This window comes from Anomalospiza imberbis, chromosome 29 (assembly GCF_031753505.1).
Source record: "Anomalospiza imberbis isolate Cuckoo-Finch-1a 21T00152 chromosome 29, ASM3175350v1, whole genome shotgun sequence".
NCBI lineage: Eukaryota > Metazoa > Chordata > Aves > Passeriformes > Viduidae > Anomalospiza > Anomalospiza imberbis.
This window is the reverse complement of record NC_089709.1, coordinates 590,636-617,190: the sequence shown is the minus strand read 5'-3', so window position 1 is coordinate 617,190 and position 26,555 is coordinate 590,636. Positions and strand designations below refer to the sequence as shown.

At 51.8% G+C, this 26,555-nt stretch overlaps 4 protein-coding genes across 4 annotated transcripts; 2 read left to right on the top strand and 2 right to left on the bottom strand.

Annotated features, from left to right (window-relative positions):
* Positions 1-4,697: 4,697 nt before the first annotated feature.
* On the top strand, positions 4,698-5,051 carry LOC137463525 (keratin-associated protein 6-5-like). The gene has a single exon (XM_068174764.1). It carries the CDS (start codon positions 4,698-4,700, stop codon positions 5,049-5,051), a length of 354 nt encoding a protein of 117 aa, XP_068030865.1.
* Positions 5,052-19,986: 14,935 nt separating this feature from the next.
* LOC137463557 (claw keratin-like) lies at positions 19,987-20,370 on the bottom strand. Its single transcript, XM_068174816.1, has one exon. The coding sequence runs from the start codon at positions 20,368-20,370 to the stop codon at positions 19,987-19,989; it is 384 nt and encodes a 127-aa protein (XP_068030917.1).
* Positions 20,371-22,266: 1,896 nt separating this feature from the next.
* On the top strand, positions 22,267-22,602 carry LOC137463524 (claw keratin-like). The gene has a single exon (XM_068174763.1). It carries the CDS (start codon positions 22,267-22,269, stop codon positions 22,600-22,602), a length of 336 nt encoding a protein of 111 aa, XP_068030864.1.
* Positions 22,603-24,588: 1,986 nt separating this feature from the next.
* Positions 24,589-25,050, bottom strand: LOC137463598 (claw keratin-like). The gene has a single exon (XM_068174869.1). It carries the CDS (start codon positions 25,048-25,050, stop codon positions 24,589-24,591), a length of 462 nt encoding a protein of 153 aa, XP_068030970.1.
* Between the last annotated feature and the right edge of the window lie 1,505 nt (positions 25,051-26,555).

The window sequence follows — 26,555 nt, the reverse complement described above, 5'->3', positions numbered from 1 at the left end:
CTTTCTAAATCTAAATAATCTTTAATATTTTAGACCTAAATCATCTTTAGCATGCCAAACCCAAACCAGTGCTCCTGCAGGGGCAAGGCAGGGGCTGGCAGGAGCTCCCTGAAGAACCGGCTGCTCCATCTGCAGAGGAGCTGAACCCTCCAGCAGATGACCATGGCTTGGCTGCCTTTGGTCTTTCCTCTTGGGTGTCTTTAACCTTGAGCGTCACCGATCTCCTGCCTTGGAAGACCAGGAGACTCCCCTCAATCTCTCGTTTTTGTGGTTTATCACCCAAGCACAAACCCCTTTGCTCCAGGAGCCTCTCTGGGGGCAAAATCAACCAGGCGATGCCTCTTTCCGGTGAAATATTTGGGCAAACCCAAGGTCAAGGTTAAGGTTTCTCCTTCTGCTGGGGGAAATGAGTCAGGGCAGGAGCCATTGAGATGGAGGTGTGGTGACAGTCCCTAACATCTGGAGTCTGGACTGCCCTCTCATTGCAGGGCTCCTGAGGGTGGCTGGGGGTCCCTTTAAAATGCCCAGACAAAAGCAGAGCAGACATTTGAAGCTTCTAACCAGAGCAATTTTAATGGAAATGAGAAGCAGTGAGGATCAGAAAGAAGAAGTTGGGATAGATACAAAAGGGGCTTCGGCAAGCAGAGTGTTCCCGATGGTGGGCGATGTTTTTCCTGGTAGAAATGGTGGAGTTAGCCAGTTCAGATGTATTTCTTTTTTCGTATTCTCGGTCAGGTGAGGCGCAGCAGGGACAGAGAACAGGAGCTCTTCTGCTAAAAGTCAACTTTGGTCAGAGCCGAACAAAGTGGATTTTGTTGTAGAAACTCCCACTGCTGTGGCAACACAAAGTGGCTGCGGATGAACTTAAAAAGTGCTTTCCTTACACCCAAAAGTCTCTTTCTACTCCACCAAACTGCTCTAAAGGTGCCTCAGCCCTTTGAGAGTGACAGCTAGAGAGACAGGAGATCCTACAGAGGGTTACACATGGAGTATCCTACACAGCCTAGCGCCCACACATCCCCCAGAGTTGGATGCACGAGCGCTCGGCATTTCTCAGCACCAGAACCAAAGCCATGAATCCGTGTCCTGCATTTCATCCTGTGGGCACTACTCCTGCTGGGAGCACCTCAGAGGGTTCTGTCCCCAAACTGAACAGAGAAGGGGAGACTTAATCCCATGTTTCCAAAGTTACCCAAGTTACCCACACAACCCAGGAGCCCGGAGAGCCCCTCGATCTTCCCCGAGAGCCTCCCAACAATGTCCCCATTGAGGTTGGCGTAGACAGTGCCACGGATGTTCCCAGAGGGGTGGCAGAAGTTCCCGATGTTCCTGAAGCCGGATGGGGGCACATCTTGGCACTGGTCCCGATAGAAGCTGAAGGAGCGCCTGGGCCGGAAGCTGGAGCTGCCAAAGCCACCCATGTTGTCACTGCCAGCCTGGGGGCAGCACATGTTGTCACAGCACTCCTTGAAGGAATTCATCTCTTGTTGATTTGGAGAGCCTGGAACACACACCCAGAAACAAAATTTATGGGCTGCTGAGGGCAGAGCAAAGGCTCTGACTCGGTCCCACCTGTGCATCGGTTTCACCCTCTTAATTAACTCGTTTATTTTTGTAATCTCCTCAATCCCAAACAACTTCGCTGCTTTTTTTCCCCCGTCAACATATGGAAACTGCTGACTAAACGTAGCAAATGAGGGTTTTGCCAGCTGAGAGCTGAGCTTTCCCGCCCCAGAAATCAGAGAAATGTAATAAATGAAAGAAAAACTCAATAAATATAACCCAGAACTGGAAATGACTTTTTACTACAAGATTGTGATAGCAAATTTCCAGTTTTCAGCGCTTTAAAGCCTAATATTAAAAAGAAGAGCAAAAAGCTTTGAATGGAGCAATTCCTTGAGATTCCAGGGAATTTTGTGCTTGGTGTTGGCTCTAAAATAGCAAGAAATTTCTTACAAACTGTCTGTACCTGCACATCGACATAGGTTTGTATTTTTATGTTATATAAAAATATGCAGATGCAGCAGTACTTATTAAATAAACAAACACTATACATTTAATATATATTCATATCCATATTCATATTTTTAAAATAAATTTACTTATAAATAAATATTTAAAGAAACATACGCGCAGGAGAATAGAGTCGGTACAGACCTGTGCTTCACCAAGAGAAGTTGAGAGGAGAAGTCGAGAGGAGCGGATGACTTTTCGGATTCGGGGGTCCGTTTTTATACCTTCCAAAGTGTGTCATCCCACTCCTTATTCCTCCAATCTACGTCACAACCATTTTCATATTTTCCGTGTTTGGTGTCGCGGCGCCAACGCAAACCCTCTAGAACTTCTTTAATCTTAAAGTACTTCTAGGGAAATTGCCCTGAACTCCTTGTGGCCAAATGGTGAGATACTTGAAGAAATATTTGTTAATTTGGGGAGATATTAATCTGGGGAAATATTCACATTATTAGGGTGTTGGCCTCATAGGTGGTCCATTGGCTTGGCTTTGGCGCCTCCGGTGCCGCTCGCAGAGGACAAAGTGAGAGGTTGTGCTTTGGTGTGCTGAGGATTGAGGGGTCTCCACTCAGCATCTCCGTGACCTTCCTGGTGGACGTCTCCCGCTGGGTTTGTATCCCAGCTTCTCCAACAACAACCCAAAGACATTTTCCAACTGCCTTTTGGGCTTTCCCAAATATTCCTTCCTATTTTAATTTTTTTTTTTTGGGATACTTTTTTGACTTTCATGGAAGAGCATCACCTTAATATGGCTCAAGAAGCAGAGACCTTGAGGAGTGACTATATTATTAAATCTGGAGGAGTCTTTTGGTGACAAACTATTAATATTTAAATCCAGCAACACTTTGCAAATTGAAAACATTAATGAGTGTTTATGAAGTGCTTTGGTATTCAAAATTTGGAGGAAGCCTCGGCATCCTGCTTGCTCATTATTACGCTTATTTTATATTCAAATTAATGCCAGAAATTAGGTGAAGGTCACCCAAGGAGCTCTGCCTTAAACTGCAGAGTTCCTCCCTATCGCAACTTCTACACGTGGCAATTCTTTGTGGAAAAAATACCAGCAGGGTTCTTTTAGTGTTCATTTAATGCTCTTTTAGTGCTAATCCTGATAATTTCTTTATTTCCAGATCAAGCTGAGGCTTGAATTCTCCACTTTGCTGTGCTGAACTGGGGTCAAACCCTCCAGTGAATGACACTGCAAAAAATGCAGTGGGATTTTTGTGAAAAATATTCTTCCTGCTCCTGCAGCAGCATGGCTTTGATTCAGGAGCACTTTGGAATTAAGATTTATTTATAGTTCTGTTCCTTTTTCCTGAAGTTGATGAGGTTTAATGTAAAATCACTATATTTACATTTCCTTTAAATAAAACCCCATGGTGCACCTTTCTACTGAACACAAATGCTTTCAAACATGTGGGAATGTTTTCTTTTTTTTACTGAAAATTTCTCTCTCGACAATGACCTTGAGAAATCAGAAACGGCTTTTCTATAATGCAAAAATAGAATTTTGGATTTGACAACGGAGGCAATAAAATGGTATCAAGAATGTTGCTGGCCCAGAAAGTGTTAAGATGAAAGAAGCCTGTAATATATGGGATATACGGGAACACAGTAATAATCCCAAACAATGAGGAAAATTACATTAATTGAAGATATGACGTGTACAGGCAAATTTGTTTGCCAACCAGTAGGGATCCAAATCTTTTGAATCCACAGGGCGTCTGAGATAAGCCAGGAGGGCAAGGCTGGAGTATAAAAAGGGCTCGGAGCTCAGGACTCCTCATCAGCTCCCCGCCTTCTCCTCCCGGTGAACTCGGTAAGCTTTTTCTCCTTTCTCCCCCTGGACTGGGAATTTTCCTTTCAGAATTTCGGTTGGGGTTTTGGCTCCTCTGAACTGTCAGGTTTTGCTGTTCCTTTTACCTGGGCTTGCTGGGTTCAACTTTTAAAGGTGCAGGTGGAACTTTCCTGGTCCTGTTGGTACCTGGGTTCCCTGATAAGGGATTTTTAGGACAGTAGAGGTAGGAAAGTGTTTCCCCACCATGACTCTTGGTGGGGTTTTCTTTAAATCTCCTATTTTAAGTGGGATTTTGGATCTGTCTGGCTGCACAGATGTTCTCATGTGTGTCCATGCTCCGTGGTTTCTTCTGTGGGCTCTCAGCATTTCCAGGTGCAAATTAAAATGGGTGGAAAGCTCTGAAATGGGTCTTAGAGTGATGGCCCAAAACCTGAGGGGTGTTATCACAGGAAAATTCTGGGAAGACTTTCCTGATAGAGTCAGGAATGCAGAGCTCCATGAAAAGCTGATATCCTAAAAGAAAATTAGTGTTGCTAATTCCTACCCATGTTCTCTCAGAAAAAACCCTGAAGCAGCAGCAAGGTTTTGATCTGTGGCCACTAATTCCATCAGGGGTTCCACCAATCCGAGGAGTAGAGAAATAGTTTAATATGAATATATTGAATCTACATTAATATAGAATACAAAATAATTTAAAGGCAGTGAGTAGTTGAGCAGATTATACAAATGGGGCGTAAGGAGGAGCTGAGGTCATAATTTTTCCTCTGCTCTTGTTCTCACGGGACTGGTGAGGAAGATTTTGGGCTCTGACATTGCTACTACTCCTTGGAGCATTTACTACTCTTCCTTTCCTCCCCGTTGCAGGTTTTACCTCCATCTCCCAAAGATGACTTTCCTCCAAGGCCCGTGCGATGACGACTGCTACTACGGGGGCCTCTACGGCTACCGAGGCTATGACTGCGGGAGCCCCTGCAGCTACCGCGGCTACGGGGGCCTCTACGGCTCCCGCGGCCTCTATGGCTTTGGGGACCGCTACGGCTACGGCAGCTTGTACGGCTACCGGGGCATCTTTGGCTCCGGGGACTGCTATGGCTCCGGGGGGCTCTATGGAGGTTACCGGGGCTTCTTAGGCTCTGGGGACTGCTATGGATACCCTGGGTTCTACTCCAGCCGCTACGGGTACCCCTTCGGCTCCCGCTACGGCCAAAGGTTCGGCTTCGGGGGCTGCTACAGCTGCTAAAGCCAGAGGGATCCATCCCAAAACCCAGCCTGGGCTTGGTGGGATCGATGGAGAGTTCGGCAGCGGAGACCACGAGTGGGCAGAGTTTTGGGGACAAGAGGCACGGCCGTGGTGCTCCGAGAGCTCTGTGCTGCTGCTGAAGGCTGGCGGTGATTCGCCTTCATCCTGCTGCCCCAACTGTCCTCTCGACCCAGACCTTCTCCTCAATCCCCTGAGCAAACCAAACTCCGTGTTTTTGGCAGTGCTGTACAAAATGTTCCCTCTGACTGGATGATGTGGGTGTCATGTGACTTTGGGAGTGTGGTCTTTCCATTCTGTATCCCTTTAATGTTATCTCTGCCTTTCATTCCTATTAAAGATTTCTTTTCCTGCATCAATTCAGCATTTCTGGGTTTATTTGTCATTTAAGTTTCTCAAACATCTTGAAGTCTTTGCTATCCAAAATCCTGAGGAAGCCTCAGCATCCTGTTTGCTCTTTTTTTATGCTTATTTTAAATTCAAATGAACTCCAGAAATTGGGTGGAGGTTGCACAAATATGAAAACCTTCACAGTAAAAGGATTGGGACACAAAACTATGAACTTTGTGAGTTTAAGCACTGGAGATGTCAAAGGTAACACTGGTGAGGTTGGACCTCAGTCCTGTGTCCAGTTCTGGGCCTCTCACGCCAAGGTGGACATGGAGGGGCAGGAGCGTGTCTGGATAAGGGAATGGAGCTGGAGCAGCTGGAAAAGGGAATGGAGAATCCTGAGGGAGCTAGTGGGGGCTCAGCCTGGAGAAAAGAGGAATTCAAGGGGGATTTTGGGCTCTTCCATGGCGAATTTTGGGATCTGATCCCAGGGAGCAGGGCCAGGACAAGAGGGAATGGTGGTGGCTTTGCTTGTGTGGATGTTGGCTTGGAAAACTCAAACTATGACTTTGATCTTCCACACAGAACAGAAGAGAATCCATTTGAGCTTAATAAAATCAATTTTTACGGGTGCAGTTGCAATAACGCACTAAATCCAAGGACTAAAAGCCAGAAAACAGGGGGGAAAGTGGAGGGAAAAAGGCAAATACTCCTAAAGACTAAAAACCAATTGAAATGTCCTCATTCCTCCTGGGCAGTCCCTTCCAAGTCCTGACCAGGAGGAAATTTCTCCTTGTGTCCAACCTGAGCCTCCCCTGGCACAGCTTGAGGCCGTTCCCTATTGTCCTGTCCCTGTTTCCTAGGATCAGATCCCAAATCCCACCTGGCAGATCCCAAATTCCCCCTGGAAGATCCTGAATCCCCACTGGATCCTCTTTTTCTCCAGGTTGAGCCCCTCCCAGCTCCCTCAGGATTCTCAATTCCCTTTTCCAGCTGCTCCAGCCCCATTCCCTTCCCTGGACAATTCTCCAGCCCCTCAATGCCCCCTTGCCATGAGGTACCCAGAGCTGGACTCTGGGATTCAAGTCCAGAAAGTCCCTTCAGAATTCCACAGCTCCCAGAATATCCACCCAAACCAAGGACACAGGCAAGAAAACAACTGGATCTCCAGAGGATTTTTTTTCAAATGCAGAAAGTATTTAATAGAACAAGAAAAAGAGCTGGCACAGATACAGAAAGATTATAGTTTTGGGATGCTGGAGGCAGCTCTGGGAGATGAGTCACTGCACTCCAGAACATTCCTTTTTGCTGAAGTTGTGTTGTTCATCCTTCAGGTCCTCGTAAATGCAGATCAAAAGCGAGACAGCCGCAACGCTCCCTCACCTAGGGCTGCAGCGCCGTGCTGGAAGTGCTTATTGAAAATGCAGATGACACCAAATCTAATTTCACAGAGGTCCTCCAGCCCCATTGCAGCAACTCTGAGAAGTTTCACATGAATTGCAGATCGCCCCTCCTGTTGCTGAAGGGGCTGTGGGAGGGTTTAAATGCAGAATATCAGGAGAGTTGAGAAAGGCAGGAAGAAGGAGACAGAGACAACAACAAAACCAGAAATTCCAAGAGGTTTCAGCGCACAGCAAAGCCCCCACTTGTGGTGACTTCACCATGGTGGCTCCACATTTGTGCACACATCAACTGCAGGCTCATCCGTTCATCTTCCGTGGGTTTGGGTCCGTTCATGGGGATTTTCCCCTGGGATCAGCAGCAGGGGTAGCAGCAGGAGTAGGAGCAGCACGAGGGGTAGCAGTAGCGCGTGGTGCAGCTCCGGGAGGTGCAGCAGCTGCCGTAGGAGCGGCGGTAGCAGCTCAGGATGCGGGAGATGCAGGGGTTGCAGCTGTAGGTGCGGGTGCAGGTGCGGTAGCAGGGGGAGCAGCACCGGGTGTAGCAGCACGGGGAGTAGCAGCACGGGGAGTAGCAGCACGGGGAGTAGCAGCAGGACATGGTGGGGTGCAGGGGTGGAGGTGAGCCTGGAACAAGACGGGAGAAAAAGGAGGAGAAAAAGGGTTTGTAAGGGCAGAGTCGCTGTGCGAGTGAGGTGCAGTTGGGTGGAAATGTTGAGTGAATCCCTCAGGTTTGCATGGGATTTTCTTTTCACGGATTCCCAGAATCCCAGGATTCCAGAACCCCTGAGTCCCAGGATTCCAGAACCCCGGGATCCCAAGATTCCAAAACCTCAGGATCCCAAGATTCCAGAACCCCAGGATCCCAGTATTCCAGAACCCCAGGGTTTCAAGATCATTGAGGTTGGAAAAGACCACCAAGATCGAATCCAGCCTGCACCAATCCCCAGCCCAGAGCACTGAGTGCCACGTCCAGTCCTTCCTTGGGATGGGAACTCCAAACCGCCCTTCCAAATCCCAAAAACCCTTTCCAAGAAAAAAAAAATCTTCCTGAAGAAGGGATTTGTGGGTGTTTGATGTCCAGGATCCTGGCACAAGCTGAGGTAAATCCCATCTCAATGAAGGAGTCCCAGTGTCTGACTGGAATCCCTCCTGGCATTTTCCGGAGTTCTTGGAAACGCACAACTCAAGGAGTTCATTAAGTCTCCAACCTCCCTGTCTGCTTTTAATCTTGGCACATAAACAATTCCTTTTCCTGGGCAACACCGGCTTTGTTAGTGCCAGTTCTAGCAAGGACACTCTGCTGGACAGAGAAGGTTTAAAACCTGCAGCTCAGAGCTGCCCCAGGGACTCCAGAGGGACAAAAACAATTCCTGGGACTTTTCCATATTCCCCGTTGCAACATCCTGGCACAAAAAGCCATTTCCTTCTTGCACAACCACTCTGTCCGGGCCTGAGAATTCCAGGTGTCACCACGGGAAAAAAAGAAACCCAGAGCTTCTAACTCAGCTTCCCGTCTTTCCAAAGACATGAGAATGTCCATGGGTTGATGCTCCCCAGATTAAAAGCGTCCAGGAGAAAACACCCGTGAGCAAAGCATTTCCCCCCAAATTCAAGGATTCTCCAGAACAGGATCTGGACTTACCGAGTTCAGTGGGAAGAGCAAACCAAGAGGAGCCGTGTGAGGAGCACCGGGGTTGGGAGCATTTTTATATTCCCATTGTGGAGGTCGGAGCAGTTCCTCGAGAGCTCCCCTTAGTCACGGGACAAATTTGGGAAGTACATCAGCAGCCCAATTGCTATAATTGTTTTCCTCCGCATTTAGGACAATTTTGGAATTCCTGGGGTTGAGCACTGTGATTACAGCCCGGGAGATTCTTTCATCTCCAGGCTTTCCAGGACAGAGGGATTTCTGGGAAAGCACCCAGGGGACAACTGGGAATGGGGCTGGAGGCTACACAGAACAGCTCCAGCCCCAATTCCTGGTCAGCTGCGAGCCCATGGATTGGTTCTTTACCTCATGGCCCCACCAGGGAGGTGGGCACTGCACATTTTGGGGTGACGTAAAACAGCCGGGAAGAGGAGGAGAATTACCCCGAGCGCTCCGGGATTTCCGTCACAATTAATGACAGGCATTCCATTAATCCTTTTAAATTCTTCTCCTGCCTATAATTTGTCCTAGGAGATGTGCAGGCCAAGGCATGAGATCAATTAAAGCAGCATGTGAGAAATGTGGTTAATTTTTATGGTGTGAGGGTTTTGAGTTTTTTTTTTTTTTTTTTTTTTTTTCCCAAGATGAAATGATTGGAAAAACTTACTTGAGCCGTGTCTTGTGATATCATTCAGGTGTCTGATATTTATAGGGTTTATATATGGGATCCATAGGCATGAGCTGGAAGTGTGAGCTCAGCCCAGAATCCTTCCCTGTCCTGGGCTGCATCCATGGGCAGGGGGGTGAGGAAGGGGCTTCTCCCCCTCTGCTCTCTCTGGTGGGATCCCACCGGGAATGCTGAGCCCAGTTCTGGTGTCCTCAACATGAAAGGGACGTGGAATCATTGGAGTGAGTCCAGAGGAGACCACAAAGTTGATAAAGGAACTGGAGCCCCTCCCTGATGGATCCAGGCTGGAATGTTTGGAATGTTGGGAATGTTGAGCCTGTGGAGACCCCAGAGCCCCTCCAGGATCTGCAGGGACTCCAGGGAAGCTGGAGAGGGACTTTTCCTCAGGAACTGCAGGGACAGGACACGGGGAATGGGGTCAGGAGGACAGAGGGGGAATTTGTCTGGGATTTTGGGGAGGAATTGTTCCCTGTGAGGGTCCCGGGTTATTCCATGGGTTTCCCATCCCTGGAAGTGTCCAAGGCCAGGCTGGACAGGGCTTGGAGCAACCTGGGATAGGGGGATATGTGGTCCTTCCAACTCAACCCATTCCATGGTTCCATATCCATAATAACGAGCCAAAGATCTTCTCTTTTGCCTCAAAAAAACTTCTGGGGTCCCCCTCAGCTTTAGGAATGAAAACCAGGTCTTCAAAACTCATAGGAGTTAAAATTATCAAATTATTTTCCTGCCTCGGGTGGGTTGGAGAGCACAAAGGGCTGGACATTCCCCTCGGGAGGGATTTTCCTGGGGCAGGAATTGCTCCCCGACCTGCTGTGGTGGCATTTTCCAGCAGGATCTTTGTCACTCTGCTCCAGGGGACGGCAGGAATTATAAATAAATATCAATAATTTAAATAAAGAAAAACCTCCCTTGGCCCGGGGGCTTCTTTCTTGCTTTGCTTGTGATACTTGAGGAATTCTTTAAACCGGCAGGGTTTAAATAATCTAAACATTGCCAAAGGAACGCCTAATGACTGTTTTGGGAGGGCACTGATACCAGAAATTCTGATGAGGTTCAGCACTTCCCTAGTGTCTGTCATTATCCTCATTTAATATGCAAATGAGGCTTGGCTCACTGCGGGGAAGGTCATACAGGGAGGTATTTGCTGAATTTTCAAAAAGCGTCTTGATTTGTGCTGGGAAGGGTGAAAATTGGCATTAATAAGATTTGCTGCAAAATGATTTTATCATTTTAACTCCTGGTTTAATTCCCTTGTCCATTCTGAAATCTGGATTTCATCACTAAATCTGAGGAGTAGCCAAAAAGGTTTTTAAGACAAAAAAATGTGGCTTTTTATGTTGTCAGGTTGAGCTGAGAACAGATTAATGACCCCTGATGGAGAGGAAACCAATTATTTTAATTGAAGGTGTGACATGGGCAAATAAATTTAATTTTGTTGCTGTTTACATTGGTCAGATAATTTCTGAGTGACCAAAGCACCTCCCAGACTGCTGAGGGACACCGAAAGGCCAGGAATTATCCTGGAAAGTTCAGCAAATGCAGGACATTTTCCAAAGTCCCTTCAATGAGCCAAATTAATGCAAAATTTGGGTGTCCCAAACCCTGAAAATGCGAAATTGAACAGAAATGGGAATTCACTTCTGTGCCTAAAAACACAGGGAAGAACTGAAGAAAGAGTTCGGCCATTAGGTGGAAATCTAATTTATAGAACTTTTTGTTAATTAGATCAAGATGGAGTGAAATTCCTAGGGAATAATAAATTGAGGCATTTAATGAAGGGCTCTGATTCCTCGGATGGGTTAAGACCTGCTCATCCCCAGGAAACTTCAGTGGTTTTTTTTTTTTTTTTTTTTTTTTTTTTTTTAATATTCGATACAGAATTTAAGTCTGAATATTAAGGAAAAACACATTCTCAAAATACAAGTCAATTCCAATTGCTTTCAGACTCTGCAACAGGAAAGTTGATTTTCTGCTCCACCAAACCTGAACTCCTTTTAAACTTCTAAACCAACTTCATGCCTAAACCAGAGCAACTTTAAATAAGAAATTAATCCCTTCAGCTGCTGAATTTGCACACCCTGACCAGCGGAGGGAAACGTTGATTTGCATTTTTAGTCTGTTTTATCAGATCTGAACTCTCGCAGAAAAAGGAAAAGCCAGAATTCTGGGGTTTTCCCAGGATCTCCTCGGCTTGGGAATCCCTCCCTGGAGCTACTGGGATTTCCCGGGATCGTGAATCCCTCCCTGGAGCTCCTGGGACTCTCCCGGGATCGGGAATCCCTCCCTGGAGCTCCTGGGGCTCTCCGGAGATCTCCTCAGCTCGGGAATCCCTCCATGGAGATCCTGGGATCTCCTGGGATCGGGAATCCCTCCCTGGAGCTCCTGAGGCTCTCCTGGGGCTCTCCCGGGATCGGGAATCCCTCCCTGGAACTCCTGGGGCTCTCCTGGGATCTCCTCGGCTTGGGAATACCTCCATGGAGATCCTGGGATCTCCTGGGATCGGGAATCCCTCCCTGGAGCTCCTGAGGCTCTCCTGGGGCTCTCCCGGGATCAGGAATCCCTCCCTGGAACTCCTGGGGCTCTCCTGGGATCTCCTCGGCTTGGGAATACCTCCATGGAGATCCTGGGATCTCCTGGGATCGGGAATCCCTCCCTGGAGCTCCTGAGGCTCTCCTGGGATCTCCTGGGATCGGGAATCCCTCCCTGGAGCTCCTGAGGCTCTCCTGGGATCTCCTCGGCTTGGGAATCCCTCTGTGAAGATCTTGGGATCTCCCGGGATTGGGAATCCTTCCCTGGAGCTCCTGGGGCTCTCCTGGGATCGTGAATCTCTCCGTGGAGATCCTGGGATCTCCCAGGATCGGGAATACCTCCCTGGAGCTCCTGGGATCTCCCGGGATCGGGAATCCTTCCCTGGAGCTCCTGGGGCTCTCCCGGGATCGGGAATCCTTCCCTGCAGCTCCTGGGGCTCTCCTGGGATCAGGAATCTCTCCCTGGAGCTCCTGGGATCTCCTTGGCTCAGGAATCCCTCCCTGATCTCCACAAGCCCCTTCTGGACTTCTCAAAGCCCACCTTGCTCTTGACCACCTTGGCAGGAGGTGGAGCTGCGGAAAGCTGAGGAACTCTGGAATTCTCTGTGGTCAAGCATTCTGGAGCCTCAAACGGGGCAGAACTTGGGCTGGAAATGTTGCCTGATTCAGTTCCTGATTCATTTTTCCTAAATCTCCACATTTTTCACCTCATGCTTTGGAAACAGGAATGGTTTTGGTGGAAGAAGGGCAGAGTTGGGACGTGGCAAATGTGAATTTTGGAGCAGACAGAAATCGAGGTGCTCAGTGCGCTCTCAGTCGCCTCAGATTCTGCTAAAAATCGCAGATCTGAGAAACTGGTCCCTCTTCTTGATTTTTTTTCCTATGTGTGCCAAATAGATAACTAGCAAAGTCAAATATAATATTAAAGAGAGCATTAAAACACAACCGAAGGCAGCAGTGTGATGCAAGATCTTTTAATGAGAGTAAGAAGTTACAGCTTGTAGTAGCACAGGAGGTTCACGCCATCATACACTAAGGAGTAGCTACACCCCAGATCAGAGGTTTGGGGAGTAAAGCTGGTGTTGGAGAGGAGCGGAGCTGTCAGCACAGCCAGACGAGGCTCCCGCTCCTCGGGACAAACAAAAACCTCATCCCGAAAGACTGAGAAGGAACAGCAAAAAAAGCCAATTAATCAGAGTAACAGCAGGCTTGGGAGAGATCCCAAACCCTCAGGGATCCACAGCTGCCGCCGCAGCTGAGCCGGAGCAAAATCCACCCAGGAGCCCTCAGGGCGGATTTGGGGGTTTTTCCTGCCTGGGCCGGGCTCAGCACTGGTAGCAGGGGTAGCAGCTGCCGTAGGAGTATCTCTGGAAGTAGCGGGAGGAGTAGGGCGAGCAGTAGCGGGGGCTGAAGGACGGGCAGTAGTCGCGGTAGCCACAGAGCCTCCCGTAGTAGCCCTGGTAGCCACAGGGGCTGCCGCAGTCGTAGCTGCGGGAGCTGAAGACGGTCCCGTAGCTGCAGGGGGAGTAGCAGGAATCCTCACACTGCCGCTGGTAGCAGAAAGTCATCTTGGGGCTGGAGGGAGGCGAGGAAGAGCTGGAAGGGAGAAAAAGAGGAATGGGAGAATTGGGGAATGGTTTGGGTTGGAAGGGAATTAAAGCTTATTCTATTCCACCCCTGCCACGGGCAGCCACACCTTCCTCCAGCCCAGGGGGCTCCAAGCTGGCGTCAGACGCTTCCAGGGATGCGGAATCCTTGGAATATCCCGAATTTAGGGCCTCCCTGCCCTCCCAGGGCTCCCATCTGGAGCTGCTGCCTGCACTTTGAAAGGCGAGCTCAGGAATTTGCTGCTTCTGGGAAAGCCCATGGGAGGATGGAAAATAGGGAGAGGAGAGAAGGATGAACCCAAGGGAACCTCTCCATCCACGGCCACCCTCTACAGGAAGAACCTTGCCCTGATGTCCCACCTAAACCTCCCTGGCACAGCTAATGAACAATGAATCCTGAAATAACCCATAATGTCCTCAAAGAAAGTATTTCTCATAGGGCATGTTTAGATAAGCCAAATTTCTACCCTAAGTGTAGAAATTAGGAATTAAATTTATATATATATATATATATATAAAAACCCATATTACAATATAAAAACCCATATTACCAAATGGGGTATTAATGCATATATATATATATATATATATATATATATATATATATGATTTCATTGCCATGCAATCCGGGGTGTTTGTTAAAAATGGGATATTAACCCATATTATATATTTTTTTTAATATGTAAAAAAAATATATATAAATTATATATTTTTAAAATATATAAAATATATTTTTACAAAATATGTATTAAAAATTTCATATATATATATATAAAATATGGCTTAATACCCCATTTTTAACAAGCACCCCAAAGTGCACGGCCACGAAATCACTTCAAAACCCCAACTTTAAAGTTCAGTCTCCATCCCTACCCCGCTAGGGCAAAACCCAGCAGCAAAGCCCCTTAAGCCCGACTTACCACGCTGAGCAAGAGCCGAGGCTGGAGGTGCAAGTGCAGAGCCTTGGATTTGGCTCCCTTTTTATACATTTATCTGGCCCAGCCTGTGATGCTTTAAAGTCCTTCTCATCGCATCCCAAACTCGCCCCGCACGTCATCCCCGCAGCTGCTGGGGTTGTTTTCCTGGCTTTGGGATCCTTACTCATCTCTCGGCTGCCACAAGGATGACTTCGCGCTGCTCTTCCCTTTCATGTCCAGACTTCCCAGGTCAATTACAAACGGGGAGTGAGGGTGGCGAAATCTGAGTTATAGCAGGAAAAGGAAGGAAGGATACTGAGAGCTGAATTAATGGATGCTCGCAATCCCAATTTGGGATGAATGGACAAATGTCAATATGTGAAACCTGCAATGACCTGCAATTCATTTAGGGAGAAAGAATTTCAATTATTTTTCAAAATTAAAATCCCCGGAAATAATTTGTTGTTTGGGTGGATTTCAAAATCGCATTTTTAGGCCAGAATATTTATATTCTTTTTATTTATATTTTTAAAAATTATTATGAAGTAATTCGACCCAACTTCAACAAACTCTGAAGTTGTAGAAAGAAACGGGGATCCTTTTCTGTGTGAGACTGGAAATACATTTGAATAAAACCAGTCATCAATGACTTAAATGAACTTTAGAGCAGATAGAAATCCCCAACAAATCTAAATTATTTCAAGCAGAAATAAAAATATTTGAAATCTCCGGGTTTATTTTACGATATTTGAAATCTCCGGGCGTGTTTTATGAAATCCGCTCGCGAACTGAATTTCCTGCAGAGCCAGCCCAAGCAAGGCGAATTTCCCTGGCTCCAAAAAGATTCTGACAAGGACAAAGATAAAAAAACCCAGGGATTTATCTCTATAACGATCGCAGTTTTCCCGAGAAACCCCCCAAATTTCAAATATGGCTTAATGTAAATTCTTTTTCATATTGTTGAGGTGTTTAATTCACCCTAATGAAGGTGAATAATGCTGGGGTGACCTTCACCTCCAAACCCTGTTTTGCTGTTTACTCCCATCCCAAGGGAGGATAATGACAGGCAGCACGTCAGGAGTTCTGGGCCTTTCTCTAAATTTGGAATATCAAAGCCTTCATTAAGACTTATTAAATATTTTCGGGCACAAAGAGATTTATTATTTCAATATTAACAGCACTTTGGTACGCCCCGCTCTTATGTAACACCCGCTCCAAAAACGTGGATTGGGGTGTCCTGTTTCCTGGCTTTATTAAAGTTGTAATTTATAGCTTCAGAATTGGGTCTCGGGGAGATTTTTCCCCCCTCTAAAAATACATCCTGGACGTGCCATTTCAATGCTTGCAGGCCAATTTTCTGGCTGAATCAATATTTTCTGGCTGAATCAATAATATCCCCTGGCATGGCGGCTCCAAATCAAAGCGCCACTCCTTCCCACTTTGGAAATCACAGGAAATGTTGGCAGGGATGTTCCACGTGTCATTAGGAGTGACGAAATTCATAAAAAACACAGCTTGTGCGTCCCTTCCACGACTGTTCCGGGGGAAAAAAAAAAAAAACACAACAAAGCACATTCAGCCTCCCAAACCTGCCGCGTTCGGAATTCCGCGGGACTTTGCTGATCCCAAGGAGTCGCCGCTGTCGCCAAAAGCGCAAATTCAGCGCGATGATGGAGAGGCTTAATTGCGCTAAGTGGTTTTGGGATGAAAGGGACGAGGCGGGCGGAGCCTCCCAGTGACGGTGCTGGACCCTGGGGAGCATCGGGATATCGATGAGGGGAGGAAAAGGGGCTGGGAACTGGGGCTGAGCCAGACGCGGGGCGGGACCGGGAGCTCCATAAAAACCCCGCATCCATGCGGAGAAACCATTCCCTCCTCCAGCCTTCTCTTCCTTGCAGCCGAGGGTAAGTGGGAGCAGATTTGGGAAATCCCAGTGGATGACGAAGGGACGGATTTGGGGCTGTTCCCCCTCCTTTTTTTCCCCTGCTAATCTACAAAGGCTGCAGCCAAGAATTGAACTTATGACTTAGGAGTTATCCCTGTGCAAAACAAGCTTTTCTCCCTGGATTTTTAATGTCTGAGTGTTTGAAACAGCCTCAGTCCTGCACGGATCCCCTTTTCTCTTCACGTCTTTGTCTCAGCGCAGCTCTGAGGATTTTCCAGCCCTGCTTTGCCTCAGGGTCGCGGTTTACAGTCCCATTTTCAGCGGGACTGTGTGGGAAAGGCTCAGGACGGAGGATTAGAGGGAAGAACTGGCCCTAAATTCGGGATGGAGCAATGGATGAGGGCACCGGGCAGTGGTTTGCTGCCTCTCCCTTCCCTGCAGCGCTTACTCGGGGTTTACTCACTGTCGGGACTCACCTCACGGGCGTTTTCTCCCTTCTAGCCTCGCCTCCCTCCAGCCCCAAGATGACTTTCTGCTACCAGCGGCAGTGTGAGGATTCCTGCTACTCCCCCTGCAGCTACGGGACCGTCTTCAGCTCCCGCAGCTACGACTGCGGCAGCCCCTGTGGCTACCAGGGCTACTACGGGAGGCTCTGTGGCTACCGCGACTACTGCCCGTCCTTCAGCCCCCGCTACTGCTCGCCCTACTCCTCCCGCTACTTCCAGAGATACTCCTACGGCAGCTGCTACCCCTGCTACCAGTGCTGAGCCCGGCCCAGGCAGGAAAAACCCCCAAATCCGCCCTGAGGGCTCCTGGGTGGATTTTGCTCCGGCTCAGCTGCGGCGGCAGCTGTGGATCCCTGAGGGTTTGGGATCTCTCCCAAGCCTGCTGTTACTCTGATTAATTGGCTTTTTTTGCTGTTCCTTCTCAGTCTTTCGGGATGAGGTTTTTGTTTGTCCCGAGGAGCGGGAGCCTCGTCTGGCTGTGCTGACAGCTCCACTCCTCTCCAACACCAGCTTTACTCCCCAGACCTCCAAAACACTTCCCCCCCACTTTTTTTTTTTTTTCCTCTGCTGTGTCTCTCAGCCCTCCCTGGGTTTGGTGGTGTAAATGAAACTTGGGTTTAATATTTGTTTTATAGCTCTTCCCCAGCCCCGTTGAGTGAAACCTGGAGCGTGCCTGTCCTAGGGATGAATTTCTCACTTAACTGCCTTTGAAACTGTGCCAAAAAACCCCAAAATCACCCAATCAGCTCCGTTTCGCTGGGCTGGAAACTAGTGGGAAAGTCTGAAAACAGAAAATCGACAGCTAAAGTTGCACCAATGAAACCGGGGGATTTTCTGCGCATATAAGTCCCTAAATCCTTTCTGCTCTCTGTGCTATTTTAGATTGTGATTGTGAGCTTTACTCTCATTAAAAACGTTGCAGCATCATGAAATGGCCCTGGTTTGCTTTTTCTGGCTTTCTGCTTTTCCCGGACACAGATTTTTGTCCGCAGCTCGATGTTTTACGGGGTCACACCGCACCCTGGGGCCTTTCTGAAACTCCTAAGCTCAGCTGGACCCGCGTGCATATTGTACAAACCAATAGCGATGCAGTAGAACCTCAGAAAATGAATTCCAAATCCCGAATTTCCTAGGAAATATTTGGAAATATTCCTTTAAATTTGCTTTTGCGTCCCTGCGGGTGTGCAGGCATTGGACACGACAGCAGCTGTAAATCACTGAGGCACGGACCGGCTGCTAATTAATTAAATTCTGGGGGATAACACCAGAAATTGGGGGGAAATCCCCTGTTTCTGCCGTGCTTTTGTGCTGGCCCTGCCTCTGATTTTCTCATCTTTCCGGATGGAGAGACCCGATCTGTTACACAGCAGAAAAATTCTATTTTCAGAGCGGAAAATGTCATTTTCCAGGGCAGAAAATGTCACTTTCCCTCCACTCCAGCTTCTGTTGGAATGACAATGGAAGTGTGACGTTCCCAGGCTGTTCCACCGCGTCCTGGGGACGAGGAGTGGCTCGAATTATTCATCACTGAGGTGTCTCAGAGTCTGGGCACAAAAGAGCTTGGAAAGCTCAATTAAATCCTCGAACCGTCATTGTGAGCGTAATTGCCGCCCTTTGAACAGGCAGAGGCAATCCCGGCATCCCAGAATCCCAGAATTTGGGGTGGGGAGGGACCTCTGGAGACCTCTCTGGGCACAGTCCCGCCAAGGGAACAGAGCTGGATTAGGCTCAGCGCAAAATATGAGCGTAAAACCCATGGAAAACCTTTCCCAGTAAAACTGGGGCTTGTATTCCCAGCAAATTTCGGGCTGGAGCTTTCCTAAGGCTTTCCTAAGGAAAGCCTTTCCTAAGGCTTTTGGTGAATTTTGATGAATTTATCCATTCAGAAGCCCAGCTCAAGCTGCTGTTCAGGCTGTATCCTGGTCTCTAAATTGAGCTGCAAATCGTCATAATTTCAATATTTTCCCTAACTAGCTCTAATCAATAAAGTCCGGGGAGTTACAGACAAATTCCCGAATAAAAACTGGAAAGCTTTATGTGTCTCAGGATGCACAAGTGGGAATAAAATAAATTCTGCTGTCTCGGCCCTACAGACAGATTTAGCTACTTTAACAAGGGTCTGGTTAAAGAAAGAGTTAAAATTCATGGAATTTTAACATGTATTTTGTTCACTCCAGGAAGTCTAAGGATAAAACTAGAAATAAATCCAGATTTGGAGGATGAGGAGACAAAGCAGTTCATTATCGTGGCTGTTCGTGCGGAGCCACAATTGAATGGAAAGTTTGAAAGGTATAAAATAAATTATGACTAAAGCAAACATCGAACTGCCTCAACTTGTACCTTTGAAGTGACTCTTTTTCAAAAATGAAGCAGCTGAGAAGAGGATTGTTCTTTAAATAGATTAATAACAGCTTATAAATACATAAAACAGTTACGGGCGTCTGCGAGGTGCTTTGAACTGCTAAAATTATCAACTGTGGAGAAAAGTGAAGACATTGTAACTTTTTGCTGAAGGACCAAAAATGAAAAAATAAATTAATTGATATTTTTCCCTTCAAGCCTGACCCTTGGAATAGGGATAATGACTCATTTCCATCCTTTCTGTGCTCTCACAAAACACAGGCCCTGTTCAATAACGTGCCTTTGATGGATGATAAATACTGGGCCTTAAGCTTCATCTGGGGAAGAATTTCTTCCTGGGAAGGGTGGTCAGGACTGGAAGGGGCTGCCCAGGGAGGCTTGGAGTCCCCACCCCTGGAATTGTCCAAGGAACAAGTGGAAATGGCACTCGGAGCCCTGGGCTGGGTGACATGGTGGGGATTGGTCAAAAACTGAATGATGATCTCAGAGGTTTTTAAAACCTGAATGATTCTGGGATCATGTGGAGATATCCCACCTCAACACGGACAATCAGAGGAGTAAACCCATAAAAACTAACAAAAATCCAAGAGGTTGCAGCAATGCAGATTCTTTATTGTGGATGAAAAGGCCACAGGTGGTGTCAGCAAGAGACAAACCAGCAACAAGGTGTTGGAAACACAAAAATCCTAAGGCAGCAGCGAGGCACAGCCCAGGGCTCCAGCCCAGAGATTGCCCCTTCCCAGGACGAGTTCGGGGCTCTGAGCTGGGCGGAGCAGGGCAGAGCCTCAGCCCAGGCTGGGCACAGCCGGCTGGGGTGGCAGAGAGGGGGCAGCTTTTGGAGGCAGTGCTGGGAGCCACAAAGGCGCCGGCCGAGGGTCTGCAGGGTCACCTGGCAGTGACGGGGACCCTGCAGCTCCCGGTGCTGCTGGGCCAGCGCTGAGCAGGGGCTGCAGCTTCACCCCGGCTCAGGAGGCACAAGACAGCAGGGGCTGCTGGAGGAGCCCGCGGGCAGGGGCAGCGCTGAACTCCGCCGGGATTTGGGGCTTAGCAGGGCCCACAGGAGCCCCCAAAGGACCTGGAACCGCGGCCACAGATCCCAGAGCCCCCAAAACCTCCATAGCTGCCATAACCCCCAAAACCTCCATAGCCCCCAAAGCCTCCAAAGCCCCCAAGGGCCCCGTAGCCCGCACGGCTTCCAAAGGCGCCCCCGGAGCCGGCTCCCACGTAGGGAGCTCCGGCCGAGCCCACAACGCTCTGCTGCGGGAAGGAGCTGAGGATGGGCCCGGGGAAGGTGACCACCGAGGCCGGGGGCTGGATGACCACCGTGGAGTCGGGGCACTGCCGCACGCAGGGCTCATTGCTGCTGTCAGCCAGAGGGGCCGGGGTGGCCACCCCGCAGCTGGGGACACACAGGCTGGAGCAGGACATCCTTCGGCTCGGCTGGCAAAGCTGCAAGACAAGGCACAGCCACGGCTCACGCCAAGGACTCGGCCCAAAGCCCTGCTGCTCTCGCCTACCTACAGCCCATGGCCCAGGACTCGCGATCATCCCAGGCCTTCCCAGCAAAGCCATGGCACGGCTGGCACGGCTCCTGGAATCCCCTGCTGCCCTCACCACCCCCAGATCTGGCCAGCCTACAGCAATGAAGAAAAACTCCCTCATCCAAAGCGCCAGGCTCCCAGAGGCCTTGAGCCCACTGGTGGAACCCCAAGCACCCCAGCCCTGCCCTGGGACAGCTGCTGCAGCACGGGCACAGAGATTCCTCGGGAAATGGCAGCAAGGATTCCCTGGGGAATGCGCAGAGGAGGAAGGGAGGACGGAGGGAAGGCTCGGACTCACCACAGCGATCAATGTGCAGATTCAAGTGGGGAGAGCTGGATGGAGCCCTGTGGAGCCCTCGGACATTTTATACACCCCAGAGTGCCCAGGGCACCGTCCAGGGGGTGGGGGCAAACCCGAGTAATTAGGAATTCAAGCGGACAAGTAAAATGACACAGCTAATGATGGGGGACAGTTCTTTGTCATCCCCTTTTGGCAGATATTGGTGCGCAAACGTGTCCAGACTGATGAGAGGAACAGTCATGGCCCATCATTAGGTGACAGCCACGGTGCTGCTGGAGCTCAGCTCACAGCCTCAATAAACCCCACTCTGTCCCTAATCCCTCACCTTGCTTACAAAGAATCCCGAGCATCCTTTGGGACATGGCTGTGCCCGGCCCCACCACCCTGAGCCAGAGGCCGGCCGTGGCCATGAGCCGGCCGTGTCCAGCTGGGCCTGTCCTGGGCCACGGCCAGGGCCAACCTGGCTCTGGGGGGCTCGGCCAACAGCCCCGGGCCAGCCCTTGGAGCCAGCTGGGCAATGCAGCCCCTCCAGGAGGGTTCGGCCAGGCCCCAGCTCACAGACACGGGGCTGGAGGAGTCGCAGGGACCCAGCCCCACTGCTGCCCTTCAGCTCCTCCCGAGGTGTCCCCTCTGTCACGGATCTCCCGGGCTCTGTCCCGCCGCTCTCCCCCTTCCCTGTGGGTTTGGGGGTTGCCCACCAGTGGCATCTGCCCCCCTGCTCTTGGCGGGACTATGAAGGCAAACTGGGACATGGAAACCCCAATGTTCTCCAGAACCTCACAGGGGCAACTCACAGATGTGTCAGGGGACTCCAAAACTGTGTGATGCCCATTTCTGCTGGCACTGGTAGTCGGTGGGATTTGGGAGACACCCGAGAGTGGCTTCTCCTTTGCCCAAGCTGCCGCTGCCTCTGTTTACCAGCCCGTAAAAGGCCAGTAATGACAGGGGTGATGGCTGGGGCAACGCTTCCAAGCTGCGGCAAGATGCTGGGAATTGTTCTCTGTAAGCAAAGTGAGGGATTAGGGACAGAGCAGGGTTTACTGGGGCTGTGAGCTGAGCTCCAGCAGCACTGTGGCTGTCACGTAATGATGGGCCACGGCTGACCCTGAAAGCACCTCTCTCTTGTCCACTCATTTTCACACCAATGTCCACAATGGAGGGAAGACAGAATTTTCCTGCGTCCCTTCAATTTATGACGCTTCTAAGTGCAAATTTTTAATTACTGGGGGGGGGGGGGGGTGGGGTGGGGTGGGGTGGTGGTCTGCCCGCACCCCCTTTCCTGAAGCCCCAGGCTCTCTGGGGTGTATAAAAGGGCTGAGCTCCTTGCACAGTTCCATCCACACTCCTGCACTTGACTCTTCTCATCACCCGGGTAAGTGCAGCTCTCCGAAGCCTCTTGAGGATCTCTCTCAACACCACTCCACCCTCACACCTTTGCCTCTTTCCCGGGGTGTTTTCCAGAAGCCTTTCCCAGTCTCCAGGATGTCCTGCTGTGTCCCCAGCTGCGGCGTGGCCACCCCGGCCCCTCTGGCTGACACCCGCAACGAGCCCTGCGTGCGGCAGTGCCCCGACTCCACGGTGGTCATCCAGCCCCCGGCCTCGGTGGTCACCTTCCCCGGGCCCATCCTCAGCTCCTTCCCGCAGCAGAGCGCCGTGGGCTCGGCCGGAGCTCCCTACGTCGGAGGCGGCTTCGGCGGCTCCTCCGGACGCCGTGCGGGCTCCGGCGGCTCCGGGGGCTTTGGGGGCTACGGAGGTTTTGGGGGATTCGGAGGTTTTGGGGGCAGCTGCGGCGGCCCCAGAGGCTGCGGGCCCTGCTAAGCCCCAGCCCGAGCGCGCCCCCAGAGCCGGCAGAGCTCCAGCAACGCCCCCGGCCCATCCCCGCTCGCCAAGGCCCGACGGAAGGACACACCGACAGACATCCCCCAGCCCCGCTCCGCCGCCTTCGTGCCGCGCTCGGAGCCCCGCAGCCATCGCTGCCCGCTCCCAGCACGGCCCCAGCTCGGCTCCTGCTCTGCCCGGGGCCGGGACATGCGGGGAGCCCTCGGCCAGGGCCCCGCTCCGCTGCCGAACCCCCCCTGCCCCCGCACGTCAATAAAAGCTGGCTCGCATTGCAATGGTCACCGGCTCTCGGCTGCTCTTTGCTCCGCACCCGCTGCCACTTCGGGGTCCGCCAGCCCCGCTCGGCCACGACCGAGGAGAAGCCCCGGCAGCTGCCCGGGCTCCTCCTGCCCGTCCTTGGCCGGCCCGGCCCCGCAGCAGAGTCCCCCCGAGCCAGACCCTGCCCAGCCCCTGGCACGGAGCCTCTCCCCATCCCTGCCCGGCTCCTGCTCGCTCCGGGCTCCTCTCGGCAGCCCCACAGGAGCCCCGGGCCCCACCGCCAGCCCCCTGCCCGTGGGACACTGCCCGAGAGCCGCTGGAGCCCCAGGGCCGTGGGCACTGGGGGTCAGTGCAGCCCCCAAGGGAGCCGGCCCCGCTCGGGGCTCTCGGGCGGCCCCGGCTCCGCAGGGAGAGGGAGAACAGCCCCAGCACCGCTCCCACTCCTCCCTCATCCCCTCGACCATTCCGGTTCCGCCACCGCCTCCTGCTCCCGCTTCTCCCGGGGATTCCAGAGCGGCTCCTCGGGGCGCTGCCGGCCCCGCCTCGCCCCCGCTGCAGCTGCAGAATACCCTCCTGGCACCGCCGGTGTCACCCAGCCCTTGACAGTGACATGGCTCTGCCCAGGAGCAGCAGCAGAACTTCCCAAAGCCCTGTGCTCCGGGACACACCGGGCTGGCCTTTGCCGCCCCTGCTCACGCTGAATTACATCCCCAACATTAAAATATTATTTAATAGATTTGTAATATGGGATACATTGGAACTATTGCCGTACCATGGACAGAGTAAGAAATAATATTGTCTAAAACTGATCTACGTGAACTTAAAAACAAATATGGAATCCCAAACCCAGGGAGCCTTTGGTGTTTATTTCATCTGAGGAAGAAATTTTCAGATATATTTATAGACAAAGGAAGGGACCTCGTGGGGGGGGGAACTCCAAGCTCCTGCTCCAAGAGCTCTGCAGGACTGAACCCTGGGGTCGTTCCATGGCGTGGAGAGGAGACTGGGCAAGATCTGCTTGGGTCTGTCTCCTCTCTTGCCACTGCCACCAGTCCCAGAGGTGATGTCAGCTTTGCAGCTTGGGCCGAGGATTCGGAAGAGTTTCTGCGAGGGCCTCGTGTTCTTTTCCCATGGTCAGCGAGGGCTTTGGGGATGTCCTGCGGCTCCTGCTGCTGGAGAGCACGGGGAGCTGGGGGGGATGTGCTCCCCAGCGGCAGAGGGGTCTGAAATGCCCAGCTGGGACACACGGAGCCAGCTGTGCCTGGGCTCCAGGGCACTGCCCAGGGTGATTGCAAGAGCCCAGCAGACAGCCAGGAGACTGGGGCAGCAGGAAAAGGGAGGATGAAGGAAAACCAGGAGTCAACATTGCAATGCAAGAGAGCTTTTATTGCAGAGGGAGGGCAGGAGGGGCCGGGCAGAGGAGCAGGGCCATGGCCAAGGGCTTGCCGTGGCCTGGCCCTGGGCACAGCCGGGCGAGCAGGAGCAGCAGCCCCGGGCGAGTGTCTAGCACCGGGGCACCAGGAGTCCCGCGGGGATGCTCAGGAAGGGCAGGGACAAGGCAGAGCTGGTTCCCAAGCTGGCACGAGGCTCCCGTGGTGCAGAGCCTGGCCGTGCCCAAGGGGTCTTGGTTCACAGAGCGTTGGGTCGGGAGGTGCCGGAGTTTCTCCTGGAGCTCTTCTCGGTCTGAGGCCGCACTGGCACTGGGGCTTAGCAGGGCCAGCAGTTGCCATTGAGGTAGCGGTGGCCACTGCTCCAGCCGCCGTAGCCACAGCTCCCATAGCCCCCATAGCCCCCAAGGACTCCATAGCCTCCACAACCCCAACCCCTGTAGCCCCCAAGGCCTCCATAGCCCCAGCCCCCGTAGAGTCCACGGCCTCCATAGCCCCAACCTCCATAACCTCCATAGCCCCCAAGGACCCCGTAGCCCGCACGGCTTCCAAAGGCGCCCCCGGAGCCGGCTCCCACGTAGGGAGCTCCGGCCGAGCCCACAACGCTCTGCTGCGGGAAGGAGCTGAGGATGGGCCCGGGGAAGGTGACCACCGAGGCCGGGGGCTGGATGACCACCGTGGAGTCGGGGCACTGCCGCACGCAGGGCTCGTTGCTGCTGTCAGCCAGAGGGGCCGGGGTGGCCACCCCGCAGCTGGGGACACACAGGCTGGAGCAGGACATCCTTCGGCTCAGCTGGCAAAGCTGCAAGAAAAGGCACAGCCACGGCTCACGCCAAGAACTCGGCCCAAAGCCCTGCTGCTCTCACCCACCTACAGCCCGTGGCCCAGGACTCGCTCGCGATCATCCCAGGCCTCCTGAACACAGCCCCGTCCCATCGGAATGCCAGCTCACATCCCCTGCTGCCCTCACCATCCCTGAGTCTTGCTTGCCCATGGCAATGAAGAAGACTTTGCCATCCGAAGGAGCAAAGGCCTCAGGCTTCCAAAAGCCCTCAGTCCCCTGGTGTAGCCCCAACCATCCCAGCTCTGCACTGGCAGAGCAAGAGGAGCACACAGCCAAAGGTTCCCCCAGAAAGCCCCAGAGATTCCTTGAGAAAGCCAGGGATGGAGAAGGAAAGAGGAGGAATTGCTGGACTTACCAAGTAGACAAGGCGAGTCAAGCAGTGGAAGGTGGATAGAGCTCTGTGGAACCTTTGGGCCTTTTATACATCTCCCAAAGGGCCTGGGGCAGCAGGAAAGGGAGCGGTGGCAAAAAAACAACCAGGTAATTAGGAATTCAAGCTGACAAGCTACATCAGAGAGATAATGATGCAATACAATTATAGACATCAACATTGGGGAGATTGGTGTGGAAACGTGCCCTGGACCGATGGGAGGAACAGTCATGGCCCATCATTAGGTGACAGCCACGGTGCTGCTGGAGCTCAGCTCACAGCCCCAATAAACCCTGCTCTGTCCCTAATCCCTCACGTTGCTTACAAAGAATCCCGAGCATCCTTTGGGACACGCTGTTCCCGGCCCCACCACCCTGAGCCCCAGCCCAGCCGTGCCCATGAGTCGGCCGTGCCCCGCTGGGCCTGTCCTGGGCCACGGCCAGGGCCAACCTGGCTCTGGGGGACTTGGCCAAGTGACCAGGGCCAGCCCTTGGGGCCGGCTGAGCAGTGCAGCCCCTCCTGGTGTGCTCAGGCAGGCGCCAGCTCACAGACACGGGGCTGGAGGACCCAGAGGGACCTGGCCCTGCTGCCGCCCTTCGTCTCCTCCTGAGGTGTCCCCTCTGTCACAGGTCTCCTGGGCTCTGTCCCACTGCTCTCCCCCTTCCCTGCAGGTTTGGGGGGTGCCCACCAGTGGCATCTGCCCCCTCGGCTCATTGTGGGACCATCAAGGCAAACTGGGGCATGGAAACCCCAATGTTCTCCAGAACCTCAGGGGGGCAATTCACAGACATGTCAGGGGACCCCAAAAACATGCATTGAACATTTCTGCTGGCACTGGCAGTCGGTGGGTTTTGGACATAGAATGTGCCTGGATTTCCCTGAAACCTTTGGCTGCCCCTGGAACCTGGGACATCCCCCGGCCATGCTCCGCCACCTTCCTGCCGTGATCGGAGCCCGGCAACGATTGCTGCCCGCTCCTGGTGCTGTCGCAGCTCGACTCCTGCTCTGCCTGCAGCCCGGGCCCTGCTCCACTGCCGGCCCCGCCTCGCCCCCGCTGCGGCGGCAGAAGCCC

Coding starts and splice junctions, on each gene's coding strand:
- LOC137463598 (XM_068174869.1), bottom strand. CDS start 25,050: ATGTCCTGCTCCAGCCTGTGTGTCCCCAGCTGCGGGGTGGCCACCCCG.
- LOC137463557 (XM_068174816.1), bottom strand. CDS start 20,370: ATGTCCTGCTCCAGCCTGTGTGTCCCCAGCTGCGGGGTGGCCACCCCG.
- LOC137463524 (XM_068174763.1), top strand. CDS start 22,267: ATGTCCTGCTGTGTCCCCAGCTGCGGCGTGGCCACCCCGGCCCCTCTG.
- LOC137463525 (XM_068174764.1), top strand. CDS start 4,698: ATGACTTTCCTCCAAGGCCCGTGCGATGACGACTGCTACTACGGGGGC.